The sequence below is a fragment of the Sycon ciliatum genome, chromosome 3, assembly GCF_964019385.1.
Source record: "Sycon ciliatum chromosome 3, ocSycCili1.1, whole genome shotgun sequence".
Classification (NCBI taxonomy): Eukaryota; Metazoa; Porifera; class Calcarea; order Leucosolenida; family Sycettidae; genus Sycon; species Sycon ciliatum.
In genome coordinates this window covers 45261790-45279953 of record NC_088645.1, presented here as the reverse complement: position 1 = coordinate 45279953, position 18164 = coordinate 45261790, and the positions used below count along the sequence as shown (strand labels likewise).

Genomic DNA, 18164 nt, shown 5'->3' with positions numbered 1-18164 from the left:
GTAGAGTTGCTGAAAATGCTCTGAACACTTATGAAGCTGCGTGATGCGTCCTACAAGATTTTCAATTTGTATTTTTGTATTTTATTATATTTAAGGATTTCCCAAAGGCTTTGGGCCTGTCCAGGGGATCTCCTGCAAGAAGAGTGAAGTGACAACTTTATGTAAAGGGAGCAGTTAATCGAGGATAGGCTAAGGAAATAGATCGAGGCATACAAAATCTGGTAATTAAGGAGTTGGGATACCGTCAGTGTAATGAATATATCGGGGAAAATGCTGATAGAGAGAATTCTTGAATTCGGGGAGGCTGGTTATAGAGGTAAGAGAAGGCGGTAGGCAATAGGGCTTGAAAGTGCTACGTCACAGCATAGCAACAATTTCAAAAATTCAAAAATTGGATCCACTTGGATCCAGTTTTTGTATGGATCCAAGCACATTTCAAGCCGTCTTACTCTCAGCAAGGTGATGTTACCAGTGAAACTGACTGATTTGGCTACTGGGGGAGGGGTTACAACTGGTGGCGAAGTAAAAGTCACCCCTGCATACGACATGAGTGGGTTGCTATGCACCCACATACTGAGGCAATAGCAAAGTCACACCTTAGTGGATCCAAAATAGAAATCTGATGTCAACTTAGTACTCCCTGGCCGTTTTTGACGTCATCACTTTCAAGCCCTATTCCATAGCATTGCAGCTTTGTTGGAAAGAGGGAAGAAAAAAACCCGCACACCGTGATAATTGATGTTAAGTTTGTTTGGTCTTCTTGGACTTGAAAACAGTATTATTATTATTATTATACGCATTCCCGCGGCAGCGTCAACCAAGCAGTTATGCTTGATCCACACGTTCGCTTATGCTGGACATTGAAACAAAGCAGATGTAGACAGCTCCTAGAGAATGGGGCTCTACAAAACCAATGATCGAAGTTAGTCCTTCAGTAACATGGAGCGTCATAAAATTGGTCTCATTGGAAAAATGTCATCACTATTGTCTCCTCATGTAGCATCATGGTCAATGGGTGTCCAGATAATTATACGTATGAGGTTGAGTTGCCAGATAATTATTAAAAGATTCAAATAGTAATATTATTATAGAATGGTTGTTATGAGTTTTTAAGGGTGCCATGGCTGTTTCTACTCGTGACGAGGGTGTGCACAAACGCTCTTCACCAGCGCGTTCCATGCTGGACGGTCCACAGCAATCCGCTCCAGACGGCGCAAGTCCTCAACACTCCGCAGGTGCCCATTGTTCGACTGGGACAGATCGGTGTGGAGCTTTATTGGTAGTGTCACCCTCGGCCTCCCACGGTACCTCCCCTCGGTTGCCTGAAAGTATTGCTCCATGCTCAATCGTGCTGGCGTGTCCTTACCCAGGCGAAGCACATGCCCGAATAGACTCCAGCGTGAATTTCGGATCAAGTCCGACACCGGCTCCACTCCACATCGGGCATACAACGCCAAATTACTAATCTTTTGTGGCCATGTGATGCCGAGAAGTGACCTGAGTTGCCTTCTATGGAAAGCGTCCAGGGAGCGTTCGCTAGCAACCGTCAGGCTCCAGGTGCCTGAATTATAGAGAAGTATCGGCATGATAAAGGCGCAGTACAACCTCATACGCAGCGGCTCTCGGATCAGTCCTCGGCGCTTCCAAAGAGACCACATGGATCGGAAGGCAGCCTCGGCCAATTGCCTGCGACGTGTCACATCCTCAAGGTCGCCCAGGAGTGAGCCCAGCTTTCGGGATGTCCTCCAGCGCTCGTCAATTCTGTCTACAGATCGACCCAGCTCCCTCCACTCAGTTTTGGTGTTGTTGACTCTCAGGGCCCACTGCCCGAGAGTGTGGTCTATGACCGGTTCGAGCTCTGTGAGCCATTGACGACTAAGGCTTATGAAATCAGTGTCATCTGCGTAGACAAGCTCAAATGGAATGTTGATGCTTTGATCCATTGGCGGTCTGTTTCGTGCCACCTGGGTGCTCCTCAGATCTCTCAGTGCTGCCTCTAAGTATATAACAAACAACACCGGGGAGAGAGAATCACCCTGCGGGGTGCCAATTGTAGTTTCAAGGGACTCTGATACTGCCCTGCCGATGCGTACCAGAGTTGTGTTGGTCAACAGCACTCTAACCAGCCGAACATCATCCTCCGTCAGGAAAGACTCGAGAACTGTCAACAGTTTGTCACGATGTATACAGTCGAATGCTTTGGACATGTCGATTCCAAGAATGGTCATTTCCCGCCGATAATGCTGACATGTTGCTGCAAACCATCTGTGGCTCCAAACAAGGTCCGCTGTAGATCGGCCTGCTCTGAAACCACTCTGCGTCGGAGACAAGTACTCACCGACTTTCGACGATATTCTTCGCAATGTAATAATGGAGAGCGTTTTGCGTAATGATGTAAGGAGGACAATAGGGCGCAGATTTCCAGGTGGTCCAACCGTCTTTCCTGGTTTCTGCAACGGTACCAGTGTGCCACATCCCAGGTCAAGGTGCTGGTGAGTTGTAAACATGCTGTTGAACAGACAGGCAATGTGAGGTGCTAGGTTTTCTCTTCCATATTTCAAGAGTTCGCCTGGGACTCCATCTGGGCCAGGGGACCTTCCATTATTCAGTTTTTTCAGTGCGTTGGAGACCTCAGCAGATGAGATTTGTCTTTGGAGGCTTCTTGGGCGACCGGTGAATGGCTCGACGCCTCACGGTGACTTCATGTGCACCATCTAATGACATGGCGTCCTTTCATGCGATTTACCGCACGGATTTATGAAGTCAGACATATTCTGATTTATTTGCATCAATCGCACAAAATTAGGTACATTTCTCTTGTAAACCCTGTCAGTTTGAGAATTTAGACAAACACCGAACAAATTTTAGCCGCGACGAGGATCGGGAGGAATCCATCATTATTATTTACATAGCTACTACCATCACGTCGATCGAGTGAAGATCGAAATGATAATGGAGTGGAGAGAAGAAGACCTGAACTAGAGTGCTTGAGAGACTATGTAGTGTCACATGAGAATTGCTTCGTTAGGAAGGCTCTACTTTTGAATGGAGAAGCCCAACGTTGCTGATTTGCATCGCCGTTTTCAAGCGCTGATCTGCAGTCGGAATGTTTTTGTAAATTATTCGTAGTTGTGGACGTGGATGGATTCAGCGCTCTGTTCTCTCAGCAAGCCTACTCAGTCCAACACGAAGGACTTCCATGAGCGAAACAACGTGCTCCTCGAGCAAGTGCAGCTCGGGGTAATATGGCCAATGCCACGGGAGACCACCTCGTGCCTGCATAAGGCCAAGAATTGATGGCAAGACATCTTTGATGAGCGCCTTCGACTTCAAGGACGCAATATATCTCCTCAGCAGTAACTGCAGCGCTCTTGCTGAAAATATCACTGCAAGCATGCACTAGGCATGATTTAGTGAAGAGCTACTTGTACTAGCGATTGGAGATTTGGTGTTGGCTTCCAGGGCTGGGCATATCTGCTCCATCATGGTAACTGGTGCGTTTGTCAAGGCAGTGCAGTTTCTGCTGCTGTTTCACAAGCCATATGCGCATATGCGCAGTGAGTAGGAATTTGTTGTATGATAGCTGAGGATCACCAGCCTTCATGGACAAACCTATATTGGGACTGGTTGCTGAACAGTGCACACCTAAATCTCTCAGCAAGCTCTTTTGCTCAGCTGGTGACGAACACTATATACCCGCTGCTTTGGGCTTGCAGCCCCGTCTCCCGACCGTAGACCGATCGAAAGGCTGTCACGGTCCTGTGACCATCGGCGTACAGTTGACGCTGATGGGGCATCGGATAAAGTGCTGGCGTCAGTAATTGTCTGGTATACCTGGAATCTACATCTACAGCTGGTTTTGACTTCCAGCCATCCTTCGTTAGTTATGCTTGTGACTATCATGCCAGCAAGTCGATCAGCAGCATCACCTCGCATCTTTGATGGTGAGGCCTGCAAAACGTCACCGACCAGTGACGATGCTCAAAAGGGCACCCTACCAGAGCTGGCGCAGTGTATGGTGCAGTCTTTCATGAATCCATGAACTATGCTGTTTGGCTGCTGTAGCTCTGACGCTTGCGTGTGTGCCTTGCATTAAGGGCAGCGGGCCGTCTGCTCTAGCCATTTGCCAATGCATGCACGGCTGAACGTCTACCAGCAAGCTGCAAACACTTCTCTCCCTACCACACTGTGACATAGTGGACATTGTGCGTGTGTTGTTGCATTCCTATCTGAACTGAACTGTTCTGGATGCAGAGATTTACCCACTAAGCCCTAGAGAAATATGAATAAATACTATACTACTACTATTACTAAACTTGGTATGCGGGTGTGACGTGCTGCTGCTCATCAGATTCGGTCCATGCGACGCTCGTGTTTTTAGTTTTGTTATTTTGTCTTCCTTTTTTGAATTCGTAAACCGAACAGACTAAACTATCCAGTGATCAGGTACTGGTGTGGTGGGGCGAGGTTTTGTTGGTGATGCTGCTGTCAGTGGTGGCGGCGTGCATGTGCTCGTGCTTGCCATCGCCCGCGTTTTCTCCCATGCCGCAAGTTTGTCTTGCGTTTGTGTTCTGCATTTGGACTTCCTGCCAGGCTTGGGCTTGCATTTCAAACAGTTTGTCCCACTGTGTGGCTCCCAGTCTTTGAGCGGTGTACATCCACCTCTAGAGCTCCAGAAAATGTTGGGCCCCTGGCAGTAACAGTGCATTCCATGGCCAATTTTCAAGTGTGGCAAAAATGTTCAGGGTGTATTTGGTTTCATCCACATTGAGATGAAACACTGCCAAAATGGATTCAGTATGATCTGCCACACGATACTTCGTCTGTCCACTCCTTGACGCGAATTTCTCCCCTCCAATACGACAACACGACGACAGGAAGCTAACATGAGCCTCCATTTCTGAACAAAATTACGTCTCTAACATGGCCACGAAAAGCTACAGTTATGCACGTCAAGCTTAGGACTACACGAAATCGAAAGGCTAGGACATCGAGGTATACTAGAAAATTGTCTGCGATGCGGAGAAAATTCGCTGACGAGGTTGGCGAGCCCTTGAAATCGAGCGACGATCCAAAAATAATTGCACCCACGTCGAGAAAGAAACCATGCGTAGCGCGTGGGTAACCCAAGAAGATCGCTCGAGCGGCGGCACAGTCGAAGGCAAGGCCAGTCCAAGCTCTAAACTCTATCGAATGACCTGGCAAACACCCGTGGTTTCGGTTGACCTTGCCCGTTTGAGATGGAAGTCGAGCGAAATTGCAGACATACGACTAGGCCAGATCGCGTAAAAAATGAAAAAGATTAAAATTTGGCCGCCATATTTAATGAACGCGCATCGCATGCATGGGACAGCCGTGGCCTGCATCCACATTCCCACGAAACTGGTCATGGAAGTGGCTCCGGACCGCAGATGCCGCCTCCTGGTCATCGGCTATGAAGCGACCCTTCTGGTCATGTACAATGGGCTTTCGGCTTGGCTTTCTGGTCATCAGCTGGACTGCTTTGAACATCCGTGCTCCATTCTTCAACCTCTCGACTTCCGCTGCTCTCTCTTGCATAATTTTCTCTGCATTGTCTCGGCATTTTGTTCTTATAGCGTGAGGGATTCTGTTTCGTTTCGTCTTGAGAGATGCTTTGGTGTCAGGGTTGTTAGTGCTACCAATGCTGATCCGCAGTGATCTCTGTTCCAGGGACAGCAGCTCAATTTCATGATCTGGTGCTTTGCGACGAGTTTTCTGCTGGACTGTGCCAAGGACATCACCTGCTGCACTCCTGACCACTTCCATAAGCCTCCGGGATCTTTCCTGCAGGCCGGTATTGCCATGGACCTGATCGGCAGCTAGCAGCTCACTGGCCAACTTCTCAGCATATTCCTCTTGGACTTGTCCTTCGGCTAGTTTGAATGTGTTGAACTTAGGCGCCTGCAGATCATCTTTCTTCCTCTGTCCAAATATTCCATATAGCCTCTGGAGGTCCAACCGCGCAACAACGAGCCTGTGGTCAGACGAGAGGGTGCATCCACCATAGCTACGACTGTCAAGGAGAAGCCGCCTCTGGGTAGATTTACACAGCACGTAATCTATTTGGTTATACACAGGAACAGTAGCTCCACTGGCTCCATCCCTGCGATGTCCTGTCCAAGTAGTCACATGCCGTGCATTATGCTGAAAGGCAGTGTTACAGATGAACAAGTCACTAGCATGGCAAAAGTCTATCAGGCTTTGGCCACTCAGGTTCCTTTTCCCTCTACCATGCCTCCCACAACATGTTTCTCTTGCATCCGACTTTTTCCCAACCTTAGCATTGAAGTCAAAGACTTGAAGACTTGAAAACAGTGAAAGGTGAACATGTTGGTGGTGTTCTGGAGTATAAGTTTAAATAGAGTAAAAAGAGCTGATACTTATCTGCGAAAGTGCAAGGACTCTAAGTCACAAAGGGCATTTAACTGGAATTTCGTTTCGCATCTATCTACAGTGACTTTTTTTACGTAGCAAATACTTCCTAGCTACTCTGGCTTGTAAAATAATTAAACGCTCCAGCTCAGCTTTGGTGATGGCATAGGACCACGCCGAGGTGGCATGTTCCAGGGCGGGTCGGACAAAATCTTTATATAGCAGTAGAAAGGCTGTGGGGGCAAGATGCCGTCCCATGAAGCATAGCAGATTAACACGACGGAAGGTTTTCAGGATGGTCTGAAGGTGGACGGTGTTGGACTGGTCGGGTGTTAAATACACTCCAAGATGCTTCGCAGTTTCAACGATGGTGATAGGTTGGGAAGAGAGCTGGATAGGGTGGTCGTTACTGTAGTTACTCATCTGGGTCGTTGTGGCTGGTGAGAACTTTCCACCAACGTTGCTGGCCCATAGTTGGCATGCAGAAAGGTCGCTCTCTAGATGAAATTGGTTCTGCTGCAGGGAATTCTTGTTATCGTGTACATACAGGAGGGTGACATCGTCAGGAAATAAGTATGGGGTGCAGTAGGTGATTGATGAGGGCAGGGAATTAACAAATAATAAGAAGAGGGTTGGAGCAAGATGCGATCCCTGCGGGACTCCACAGGTGTGGACCTTGGCCTCGGAATACTGTCCCATTTGAGCCCAAAGGTAGCATATCCACAGATACACTTGATAGGAATTACTGTAAACATCCTTATGTTTGCGACGTGTTAATGTTTAATGTTTGCTAATCTTGCAAGAAGAGCGTAACGCATATTTTAACCACCGTGAAATCAAACTGCAACAGTGGATGTATATGTGTGACCACAGAGCTCCGCGAACATTTGCTATCGTACACTTGCTAGTTCTGAGAAAACGCAATACCTAGGAAAGTAAGTAAATTATCGTATCCGTTCCCGAAGAGAACTCACGACAGCCTCTAACACCCGGTAAACCCTAGCGGCAGATGCAGCGCCTAACGGTGGGGGTGAGTGGGTAAGTCTCACAACCACGGGCAAAAGTGCCGAAAACGACCCCATTAGCTGCATCCATGTACCCTTGTGCCTGGCCACAAGTTCCCAGTTGACTGTGGGTAGCAGCACGGCTGGAAAAACCGCTCCCCGGCAGGACTTGAACCAGGTACCTCTCCTATCTCAATCATGGTCTTTGACCAACCCACTGTGCCTGCCTGGTAATACCTAGTGATGCCAAAAAAAACATTGGGCGATTTACAGTAGTCAAGTTTTGCAGACAAAATGCTAAAAGTGAAAACTGCACCCCAGATGGAAATTACAATGGCTGCATGCTTTCTGAGCTGTAGACATCAAGACAGATACTACAGGTCGCTGACAACTTTGTAATTCCTTTCTTGAAGGTATGAACAGCTCAATACTCCATATGTTGTGTACTATAGTTATGGTTCTTATTCCATATAGACCCCAAATAAAGCAGACTGAAATTGAAAAGAAATTGGAAATGTTAATGGTCCAAGCATGCCTGTTTACCTCATCCACATTCACATTATTCAGTGAGTGCTGACTTACAGAGTTTTTAGGTTAGGATTCCCGCTGAAAAGTGTTGCTGGCAAATTGTTCAGACGATTGCCTTTGAGTGACCTACAGGCGATCATCACAAAGGGTGGAATAGCAGAACAAATCACTGGGTGGCGAGTGCAACCGTCTTTCACATGTGCATTGATGGTACGCCATACCAAAAAAAGGTTGTCCTTAAGGCAAGGCCGCCACATGCCGTGACCTGATACATGTAAGATGTGACTGCTTGTGGACAAAAACTATGTGTGCTCATGGCAATGGGTAAGAAATTTCAAACTATTTTTGTGTGAGCGTGGCACACACGAAAAACCGCTATTCCCTGGCTGCACATTTCACGAGAACTTTCTGGAGGGATCTTGCGTTAGTGTATGTACATTTACATCTCAGTTCAAACAATAAGAGGACGGAAAAAAATGTTTTAACTCTCAGTTTCACGCACTAAGCGATCATCAGAAAAGAGCAATGATTAAATCTGGATCAGTATTGGTTTATATACCCACAAAGCAAAGTGCAAATGACTGCATCATGGAGGAAATCTAAAAGTTGCGGATGACAGCAGTGCAAAGTGTAAATAATTGCATCATGGCACAACTCTAAAAGGTGCGAATGCCAGCAAACCATCCATAGCCATTGCCTAATCAATTGAGAGACAATAAGGTCCAGTGCTTGTCACTTAAACTGATACCACCATCCAGGAGAAGCGAGTCTTATAACAAGGAACCTCAAGGAACCTCGTTACCATGGAGATATATAGAGCAGGTATAAAACCTCGGCCAGGCCTTGTTTTTTAAACTGGTAAAATTTCTCCATGGTAACGAGGTCACTCAGTCACTCAGTCACTCAGTCACTCAGTCACTCAGTCACTCAGTCACTCAGTCACTCAGTCACTCAGTCACTCAGTCACTCAGTCACTTTGCTAGACATGCAGTCACTATCCGGATTCTAAACATTTCTAATTTTACGGACGATCCCTAAGGAGCCGTCCGTAATTATCTCGAAGAGAAAATTTTCGTTTTGGGTTCGGTGGGGTGAGGAGAGTTTCGTTTTGAAAATGATTGATAGCAGAAACATCAATTAATTCTAGCAATGAAGTCTTTTTTTTCTTCTCCTCCCCTTCTCCCTTCCTTGCCGTGGTTGGCTAACACCCTCTCTCTTTGTATTGGCCGGTGTTCTCACTGTGCTATGAGATGCTGTAATAAATAAATAAATAAGTCAATACATTTTTTGTTGAAGGGGGTGGGTGGTTGGGGGAGGGTCAAAACTAAACTTTTCGTTCCGTGAAAATTATCGATAATGCCAGATGGCCCGTAATGTTCCGTGGAAACTTGGATAATCAACTAATGTACAGTCTCAAGTTGTCTGATGATTGATTTTTGCCATGAAACTCTGAGTAACAACAAAACAACCCCTTTTCCTCCCTTTTATGCACCCCTTGAGGGCTACGCTCTGCTCATACCGGCGGGCATTTTAGCACTATTGCAGGGCGCACTGCCGCTGTGTAACTTACAGAGTTTTTAGAAGAGTATTCCGGCTGAAAAGTGACTCAGGCAAACTGCTCAGATTATTGTTGTCAAGATACCTGCAGAAGATCACCAGAAAGGCCGTGATCACAACAGCAACTTCAATTAAGACCACATTGCAGAAACTGGCAATTGAATATTCGAGCCCCTGTGCATAATTTGACCAGTAGTTTCTGTCAGTTCCTGAGTACTTCTGTAGCCTCACCTTTTTCCTTTGTGATTTTCCTCAGTCTTACTGTCTTACTGTCATGTACTTCATTTTCTTCCTGGTGCTTTTTCCTTCTATATGTGTGTTGCAAAATTGTATTACGAGTATGATTTATGTTGTTGTATTTGGTTATTGGGTGTATGCGCGAGTATAGTGTGATGTGTGACGTTTATGGTATGTGGTGCATGCAAGAGTACGCGTTGTCAGAGTGTGAGTGTCTGCTTCCGTCTGTGTGAGAGTGACTGTCAAGTGAATGTTGTACATGTGCAGTGCTTGTTTGGTCTGGGAATGAGAGTCATGTGTGATTCGTCCGTGGTCTGGTCTTGGTCATGTGTTCTGTACGTATTAGTCCCTGATTGGTCGTCCCGATTTGTCGTCGCAATATTACTGCTTGTTCTCGGTTGTTTCGTCGTGTCTTTTTCCGTTGTCTTTTCCCATGTCCATTTTTGTCTTTCTCCTCCTGTGCCCTCGCCGTTTATTAGTGACAAGTGAACACTAGTATTGAAGCTAACTGAACGGTGTGTGGCTGTGTGGCGGGGGCTAGAGGGAGAACAATTTACTATTTCATATGGTTCTTGCCATGAAACTCTGAGTAACAACGACACAGCCCTATTTTACTTCCTTTTGCGTACCTCTTGCGTACTACGCTCTGCCCATACCGGCAGGCATTTGAGCACTATTGCAGGTTCAGGTGCACTGCCGCTGTGTAACTTACAGAGTTTGTAGAAGAGTACTCCAGCTGAAAAGTGACTCAGGCAAACTGCTCAGATTGTTGCCATTAAGATGCCTGCAGAAGATCACCAGAAAGACCGTGATCACAACGGCAACTTCAATTAACCCTTTGAGGTCCGAGGACGAGTTAACTCGTCCTCCAAACGTATGCTGAATTCCCGAGGACGAGTATACTCGTCCAGTTGCATCAAGCCTAGTTCACATTCGACGGAACGCTGACGGTACGGGACCTAGGGGCCTGTCGTCAATGCTCGGGTGAGATGTAAAATCTTGTACGATTCCTACGACACAACATACTGCAGTCGTTGCGTCGTTCAACAGCGAACGGCACCAGTCATAAGGCGCGATCCGTGACAGGGTGACTTTTGGACCTAACTTCTTGTTTTTCGGGACTTCTTTTCAATTATTTCTCCTTGAATGAAGCGGAATCAAGTTCACAACACCAGTTTGTCATGAACACCGAAAAAAGTAGCTTCGAAAGACGTGCCATTCAAATGATAGCTCCAGGAAATGATAAAACAGTTCGTCTGTCACGCTCCTGAACTATCCCTAAATACCATAAGTGACATCATAATTTATATTGCTAAAATTCAACTCAAGTTGTGTTAGCCTTTCTGCAAGTTATCATGGGAAGCTCAGGGTTTGAAATGCTAAAAAGATCCAAGTACAAATCGGGAGTAGTCGGCGCACCATGCCATCTCCTGTTCACACTCAAAATGTAGCTGTTTGGTACGGTGTGCATCGGTTGCATCGCTTGCATCGGTTGCATCGGTTGCATCCCCGTCTACGCCCGTCTACGGTATGAAAAGTTGGATCGATCAAACTCTTCCCGTCGCTTCCCGATCCGTACGGCAAACCAACAACCTTCCAACTTGGAAGGTTCAAAGGTCAAGCTTGAGTAAGACACTTCTTTCGTAGGATATTGGACTTAATCAAAAAATCGACAAAACTACGCACTGAAACGGCTTCAAAGAAGGTACAGCACGGGCTGGTCTCAACAGCACAGCGCTGCCAATCTGGTGGTGGCCTATCCCACATTTCTGTACGTAACTTCGCTGCTGCTGGCCCGGAAAGATGGCCTTCGCAATGGCCCTCATTTGACAAGATGAATTGAACAATTTGTTTGAGTGACTCAGTAAGTCATCAGTCGAAAGTTGGATGGGTAAACATTGCAAGGTACCTTGGATCGGTGTGCGTTTTGTTAGCTGGTTTGGCTGCGCTGTGTTGTTGTGAAAAGCTGTGATCCCTTGTTGTTTTACCTTGTTTGAATGTGTTTCAGCGCGGATATTTGTCGATGTTTGATTTTGGTCAATATCAGATCTAAGCACCAGAGTATTTCTGGATTTCTGGACCAAACTGAAATAGTGGGAAAATTAGGTACTTGGTCCGGCTCATCGCAATTGTCGCTTATCTCCCACGCACTTTTTGACAGGTAAAACCCAGTCTAATCACGATATCTAACTTACTTTTGCTTGGGAGGTTGTGATGGCAAGATCAAATGAGGCACCAAAGAAAAAATGATCGCGACTAGCGCTTTGAATCGCGATGTGTTCGACTTTTTTGGGAAGTGGAAATCTGGCCATACACTGTCTGTGTTGCCAAAAGCCAAACGCAGCGACCTGAAGACCGGAACTGTTGCCGGGGCAACTGACATCCTGGAGAGCGTGATAGGCACGCGTGCACGGCAGATGAGTATGAGCGTCATGCTGAAGAAGAAAGGTGTTTTGATGCGATGCGCGCATGCAAGGGACGTTTTGGTTGTTCCTTTTGTTACTTCGTGGACCTGGCAGCAGCATTACAAGAGTCGTCGTCAGCGTATCCAGTGGAGCGTATGACAGCTGTCTGGAGAGGCCTGTATGCCTCATTCGAAGGCTCTGTTGAAACACACTGTGGTGACACACAGGTCACACTGCCCACGGTTCCTTCAAGCACCGAAGTGACAGACACAACTGTTCCTTTCCCATTGCTGCCATACGACAGGCTGACAAAGCAAGAGATACTCTACCAGTCGCTAGCAGCTAGACACCAGCATTTTAATGTCAGCTCATGTAACGGTGACAGCTCGAGTGATGGAGAGTTGAATGAACTCTGGACCTGTAAGAGTGTGAATGCAAGAACGCGCTCCTTCGCTGATTTATTTCGTGCATTTTGCTTCCCTTGCTTCCCTTCTATGACTCTCTTCACCTGATTCCATGGCTGAATTTGTTTCTTGTGGCGGAGAGTATTCATGTATCATGCTTCCTCACTATGCCTATTGAAAATTTCACAGAGCGGCCACAAAACTCCTGTTCTTAGTGGCGATAGATAAGCGAAAGAGTACACCCAGAGAGAAAAGGAGCCAATTTTGAACGAAATCGGAAATTTCGCAATGTCTCATGATATTCGGTCATTACATACATTGACTCTTAACCATTTATGTACTCATTTCCAGCACAGAATGAAGCAGAATTTGAATTTTCAGCACAATTTACACCTTCAACAGGCTATAACTTTGGCCTCCTTCATTCCATTTCCACAATCTTGGGCTCTTTGGAAATCTCCTGGCGACAGCAACGCCAGGATACCAGGCTCCATCAACTAGCTACCACAAATCAGGCACGGGGAATTCAGCAAAGACATATCCAAGTCCGATATGCGAGAAGAGTCCCCATCTACACCATTCCACTCTCCTCTATCGCAGAACGCTCAAATCTTTTCGGTGCCATTCAAACATCAGCAAACTAGTTCATTATCATGTGCGCAGTTGGTCAAAGAGCACACGAAAAGGGATCGGTCAAAAATTTGAATTTGCCGAGATAAGAATACGACGCACTATATCTTTGGATTCGGACAACGTAGCTTTTCGACAATTGTTGCATTGGAAAGCTTGGAGTTTCCGCTACCAGATAGACCCTTCGATTGTTGAATTTGAAATGATAGAGTTACGAAGGTTTTATAGATCGGTCATGAATCAACCATTATGATCATATAATGTGATCGATTCACATACACACCGTACATAAAGGGTTAACTTTGGGGTTTAAACCAATTTGAGCTACCTGAAATGTTAACAATGATCAGAAAGCAATGACGCAACCAAGTCGTGCCCCACAACACATACGCATGCTCAACACCCTTCCCCCCCCCTTAAGTCACGGCCCAGTATAGCCTTCGATATGCACGCACTTGGCACCTCCCACCCACCAGAACCAATCGCTGTAAAGACTCCCCATTGTACAAGTCCCTAGAATACTACAATGCCCTCCCTGCTAGCATTCGTGACGTCTCCTCCCGACCTGCTTTCAAACAAGAAATCTGCTCACTGCTGATTAACTCAATCTGCTCCTGCAGCGCTCACCCCCACCCATACATGTAAAATTCAAAGTGATGTAAATCACTTTCCAACTGCATAACCCACAGCTCCGCCCACAGCATCTCACCTTCTCATAAAATTATCTCTTATTGGCGATGGTGCCATCGTGAGAATAAATAATTAAAATTAAAGTCTTTTCCGCTGTCAAAATGTTAACAAAGAGAGATTTACTAACACAAAAACTGTACTGGTTTTGACTGGCACCATTTCTGGATGAAAATTACTTACAGGCTTTCGAGTCTAGTGACATTACGGAACAAATCTCGGTGTAGTCTTTTAAGTTTATTGTGATCAACTGACCTGCAGAAAGCAATCAGAAAAAGGTGAACATAGCCTTGCATTCACATATTAACTGATCAGGGCAAGTTCCTTCTACACAGGTCATTTGATTAACATGTTATTGGCAGTTTTGAACTGGGCAGTTTTGAACTGGGCAGTTTTAAACTGGGCAGTTTTAACCCTTTGAATCACTGTAGAGTATTGCCACCTGTTCAGTAACGACCTGCGAAAATGGGCCATTTTTACCGAAAACGCACAATGTTTAAAAGTTCATAACTATTGCATCCATTCTCCAATTTACTAGATCTTTACCTTCCCGGAAAGCTGCCATGACGAGAAAACGATGAACCAAAGCACAGGTCTCCACAAATCGTTACACTAGCTATAAAGCTAAGCGAATCTGTCCCAAAAGTCATGGCGCAGTCGCGCAAGTCAAAGAAACTGGTCTTTCACACGCCATTCCGCTCTCCTTGCTCATATCAAGTTCCATTTGATCTTTCACACGCCATTCCACTCTCCTTCATATCAAGCTCCATTTGATCTTTCACACGCCATTCCACTCTCCTTCATATCAAGCTCCATTTTCTTGTGCATACTCCTGCGAGTCCACTGTTTGATTTGAACTGCAGTTGCCATGGCACCAAGTGGCAAAATACAGAAAAATGAAAACCGAGCGCCCAGCGGTGTTTTGTCCTGTCATTTCGACGACTGTTGCAATTGAAAGCTGAGTGCCTTATCTTCGACATATATTCTTCATAGTGTTAGGAAGTTAGAGGCCACATGCCACGTACTGCTCTTTTCGCTCCGAAATTCAGCACATGCAAGCCAGATATGAAAGAAAGATAAAAATCATCAGTCACACCACCGGGACTCGAACAAGGGACCTTGCTATTCGCGAGCAATGCTCTGACCAACTGAGCTACAGTATGACTTTTATCCACAGTGATGGTAAATCTATCCTTCTTCAATCAATCCACATTTGGCTTGCATCATACTGGCAATTCACACCAATCAAGAGAGCCCTCGGCCATTCACTTGATATCATATGGGGAGCGCATCAAAGTATGTCCACTACGAGCAAATACAAATTGCAATTTCAAATTTGTACTTCAGGGAGAATTCAAAGTGTTAGGAAGTTACTGTAGCTCAGTTGGTCAGACCATTGCTCGCGAATAGCAAGGTCCCTTTTTCGAGTCCCGGTGGTGTGAATGATGATGTTTTTCTTTCTTTTATATCTGGCTTGCAAGTGTTGAGTTTCGGAGAGAAAAGAGCAGTATGTGGCACGTGGCCCCTAACTTCCTAACACGTTGAATTCTCCGTGAAGTCCAAATTTGAAAATACATTCTTCAATTGTAAAAATTGAGTACGATTTGGCTGAGTTAAGATTGTTAGACCATGCGCGCCTCCTGAACATTTTCATCGCTACACAATGTACACTCATGACGTAAATATACGCACTTAGTGGACGGGCGTCATTCTCAAGGTTGTAATTACGTAAATATACATCGTTAGCGGTGAAAGGGTTAATTAGTCAGGCCAGTAGCACAGAGAACTTAGAGTTGTCCGAGAGTGTCATCGTTAGTGTGACGAAGATTTCTCAGGATTATCACATGAAAGTGAGGTGAAAATTCCTACTTAGTGTTCCTCTGGTGTCATCGCATTAGTACGTATGCATTATTTCTATCGATTATTATTTTCTTGTTGCCTGATGATTGCGTGAGCAATAAACTTAAAGTAGCAGCAAACAAGCCTTGATTGTCCTTGTTGTTCTGTTGTGTATCGATTATTATAGGATTTATGTCTCCTCGCTAACTTAGAACGTGTATATCCATGGTCTGTACCAGGAGCTTTTGCAGATCTGATCAGTCCATGAAGAAGAGCAGGAGGGTGTTGATGGTGATGATAGATATTTGGAGAACACTGATTGTTTGCATGTAAAAGTAAATTGCCATGTCCGTTCCCACATGCAGCTCACAGTTGCCGCTAACACCCCCCCCCCCCCCCCCCCCCGCTAACACCCGGCTAAACCAGCGGCAGATGCAGCCACACAGACTATTTGTAAACTTACAGATTTTCTAGTTTTGTTGCAAATAAGAATAGGGTTGCTCTCAGCCGTGTCAGATTGTTATTGGTCAGTTTCCTGTGAAAGCCCAGAAATAAATAATACCACTATAAAGAATGTGTACAGAGTATGCTCCGCTCCTGGCACGATCCCTGGGCAGCTTAACGCATCACAAGCAGCAGCGTTAGTACCGTTATCAGAAGAGTGAGCAGAAAAATATCGATACTTTACCACTCATTGGTACGATGGTAAGAATCTGCTGTGATTCCGTTACAAGACACAAACGGGAAAAATCTGAAAAAGAGATTGACTGTCACTACCAGGATTCGAACCAGGACCTTTGCTTAAGGCCAGCGATGCTCTAACCACAGAGCTAACGTGTATCCGTCATACCAGCAGAGACCGTTTGAGCATTTTCTTCAGACTTCCTAACTCACACGTCCTGTGAATCCACTCCTGGTCGGAATAAAGGTACAAATACTTCCTCCGCGTCATTAAGATTGTCGCTTCGTATATCACAATGTTTGTGACTTGTTATTCTTAGTCAGACTCTCGTAATCACTGTTTTCTGTGTTCGAACATTGGTACGACCCTTCCTGCGCCATGTCTACTTGTTACTGAAGCCGTGATGGTCTCAGACTTTGTCGGAGCTCTCTTCCGCAGAAAGCGAATTCATCGCGCTCCACACTATTCTGCCCCAGAGCGCGCAATCGCTTTTTCTGGAGTTCGTGCTATCCCACACCGTTCGCATGTGCATTTATCAAGACTGCAAGCTCGGGTATAAGAATCTTGGTACCTCCAGGAATCTGTCCTGAATTCGAAATGCTGAAGTTGATGATGGCAAGAACAAAATGTTCTCAAATTCCTAAAATGCGCCACGTGTGGCGCATGTTGCTGCGAAGGTAGCATGTCTGAAAACACAAACAAAATCAGTGATGTCCTTGCCAAGAAAAGAAGGGGTGGAACTGCTTACCCTGTCCCGCTGGAAGGTCGTTACAGAGTACTTGAAATCTGATACTTGTAGTTTGGAGGCATTGCCTGCAGGCACCTGGAGGCATGGATCGCTTGAAAACGAAGGTTCATGACCTGAATTTGAACGCTAGTCTCGTACTGGGTATTGTTGAGCGCTGAAGTGTCCGCCTCAAACTCTGATGAAGACGTCGACCTTAGCTGCAAGTGAAGCAAAGCGGGAGGCCACAAACTAAAGCTTGGTCCGTCGCCAATGCTCTGCCTCAATTTCTAGCTGAATTCTTTGCCCTTTGAGTGGACAAACTCAATTTGAAAAATCCCTCCGGATAGCGACACTTGTAATGATGTGAAGAAAGTATGTACAACAGTGAACCATAGCACTGTTCTCTACAAGCCTGAGCCAATTTTCGAGGAACAAAGGCTCCGTTTTGTTCTTATAAAAGCGCGGATGACAGTGATGGGTCCATATGTTGTAGTCCTTTGGACGCAGAGTCGACTGGTTTTGGGCCAAAAAGGCTGTGATGCAGCGTTCGGCTCTTATCCCCAATCGAATACGGGTGAGTAAGCGGTCACGTGCTCGTGCGTACACAAGTCGCCTGGTCACCGTGCCTGCAGGCTACAACTTTCACACCAAGGTTCAACTCAAAGGTTCAAAGGTTCAACTCAAAGGTTCAAAGGTTCAACTTGAGTGACAGGAACGCTGAAAAAGTGCATGCCCTTTTAATTTAAGTGCGTGTATGCTGTATTTGTATTTATTAACCAATATTGCACTACCGTATTAGGGAGGTTGCGCACAATGACAATTCGTTAGATTTCTACCGTCCGGGTTCGAGTAATGGAAGCTGATCCGCGGATCCGAAGATCCGTCCAAACGGAGCAAATCGACGAAAATATTTTTCGTTACCTGGAGTACTAAAATACTGATATTTTACAACTCCCTGTGTGCTCGACTCTTCTCACCCACGCGGCCGCTGAGTCGACCCACTGGCCACTGAGTCGACCCACTGGCCACTGAGTCGACCCACTGGCCACTGAGTCGACCCATTGGCCACTG

At 46.0% G+C, this 18164-nt stretch overlaps 1 protein-coding gene across 1 annotated transcript; it reads right to left on the bottom strand.

Annotated features, from left to right (window-relative positions):
- Nucleotides 1-1130: 1130 nt before the first annotated feature.
- LOC135813144 (uncharacterized) lies at nt 1131-2507 on the bottom strand. The gene has a single exon (XM_065326361.1). The coding sequence runs from the start codon at nt 2505-2507 to the stop codon at nt 1131-1133; it is 1377 nt and encodes a 458-aa protein (XP_065182433.1).
- Between the last annotated feature and the right edge of the window lie 15657 nt (nt 2508-18164).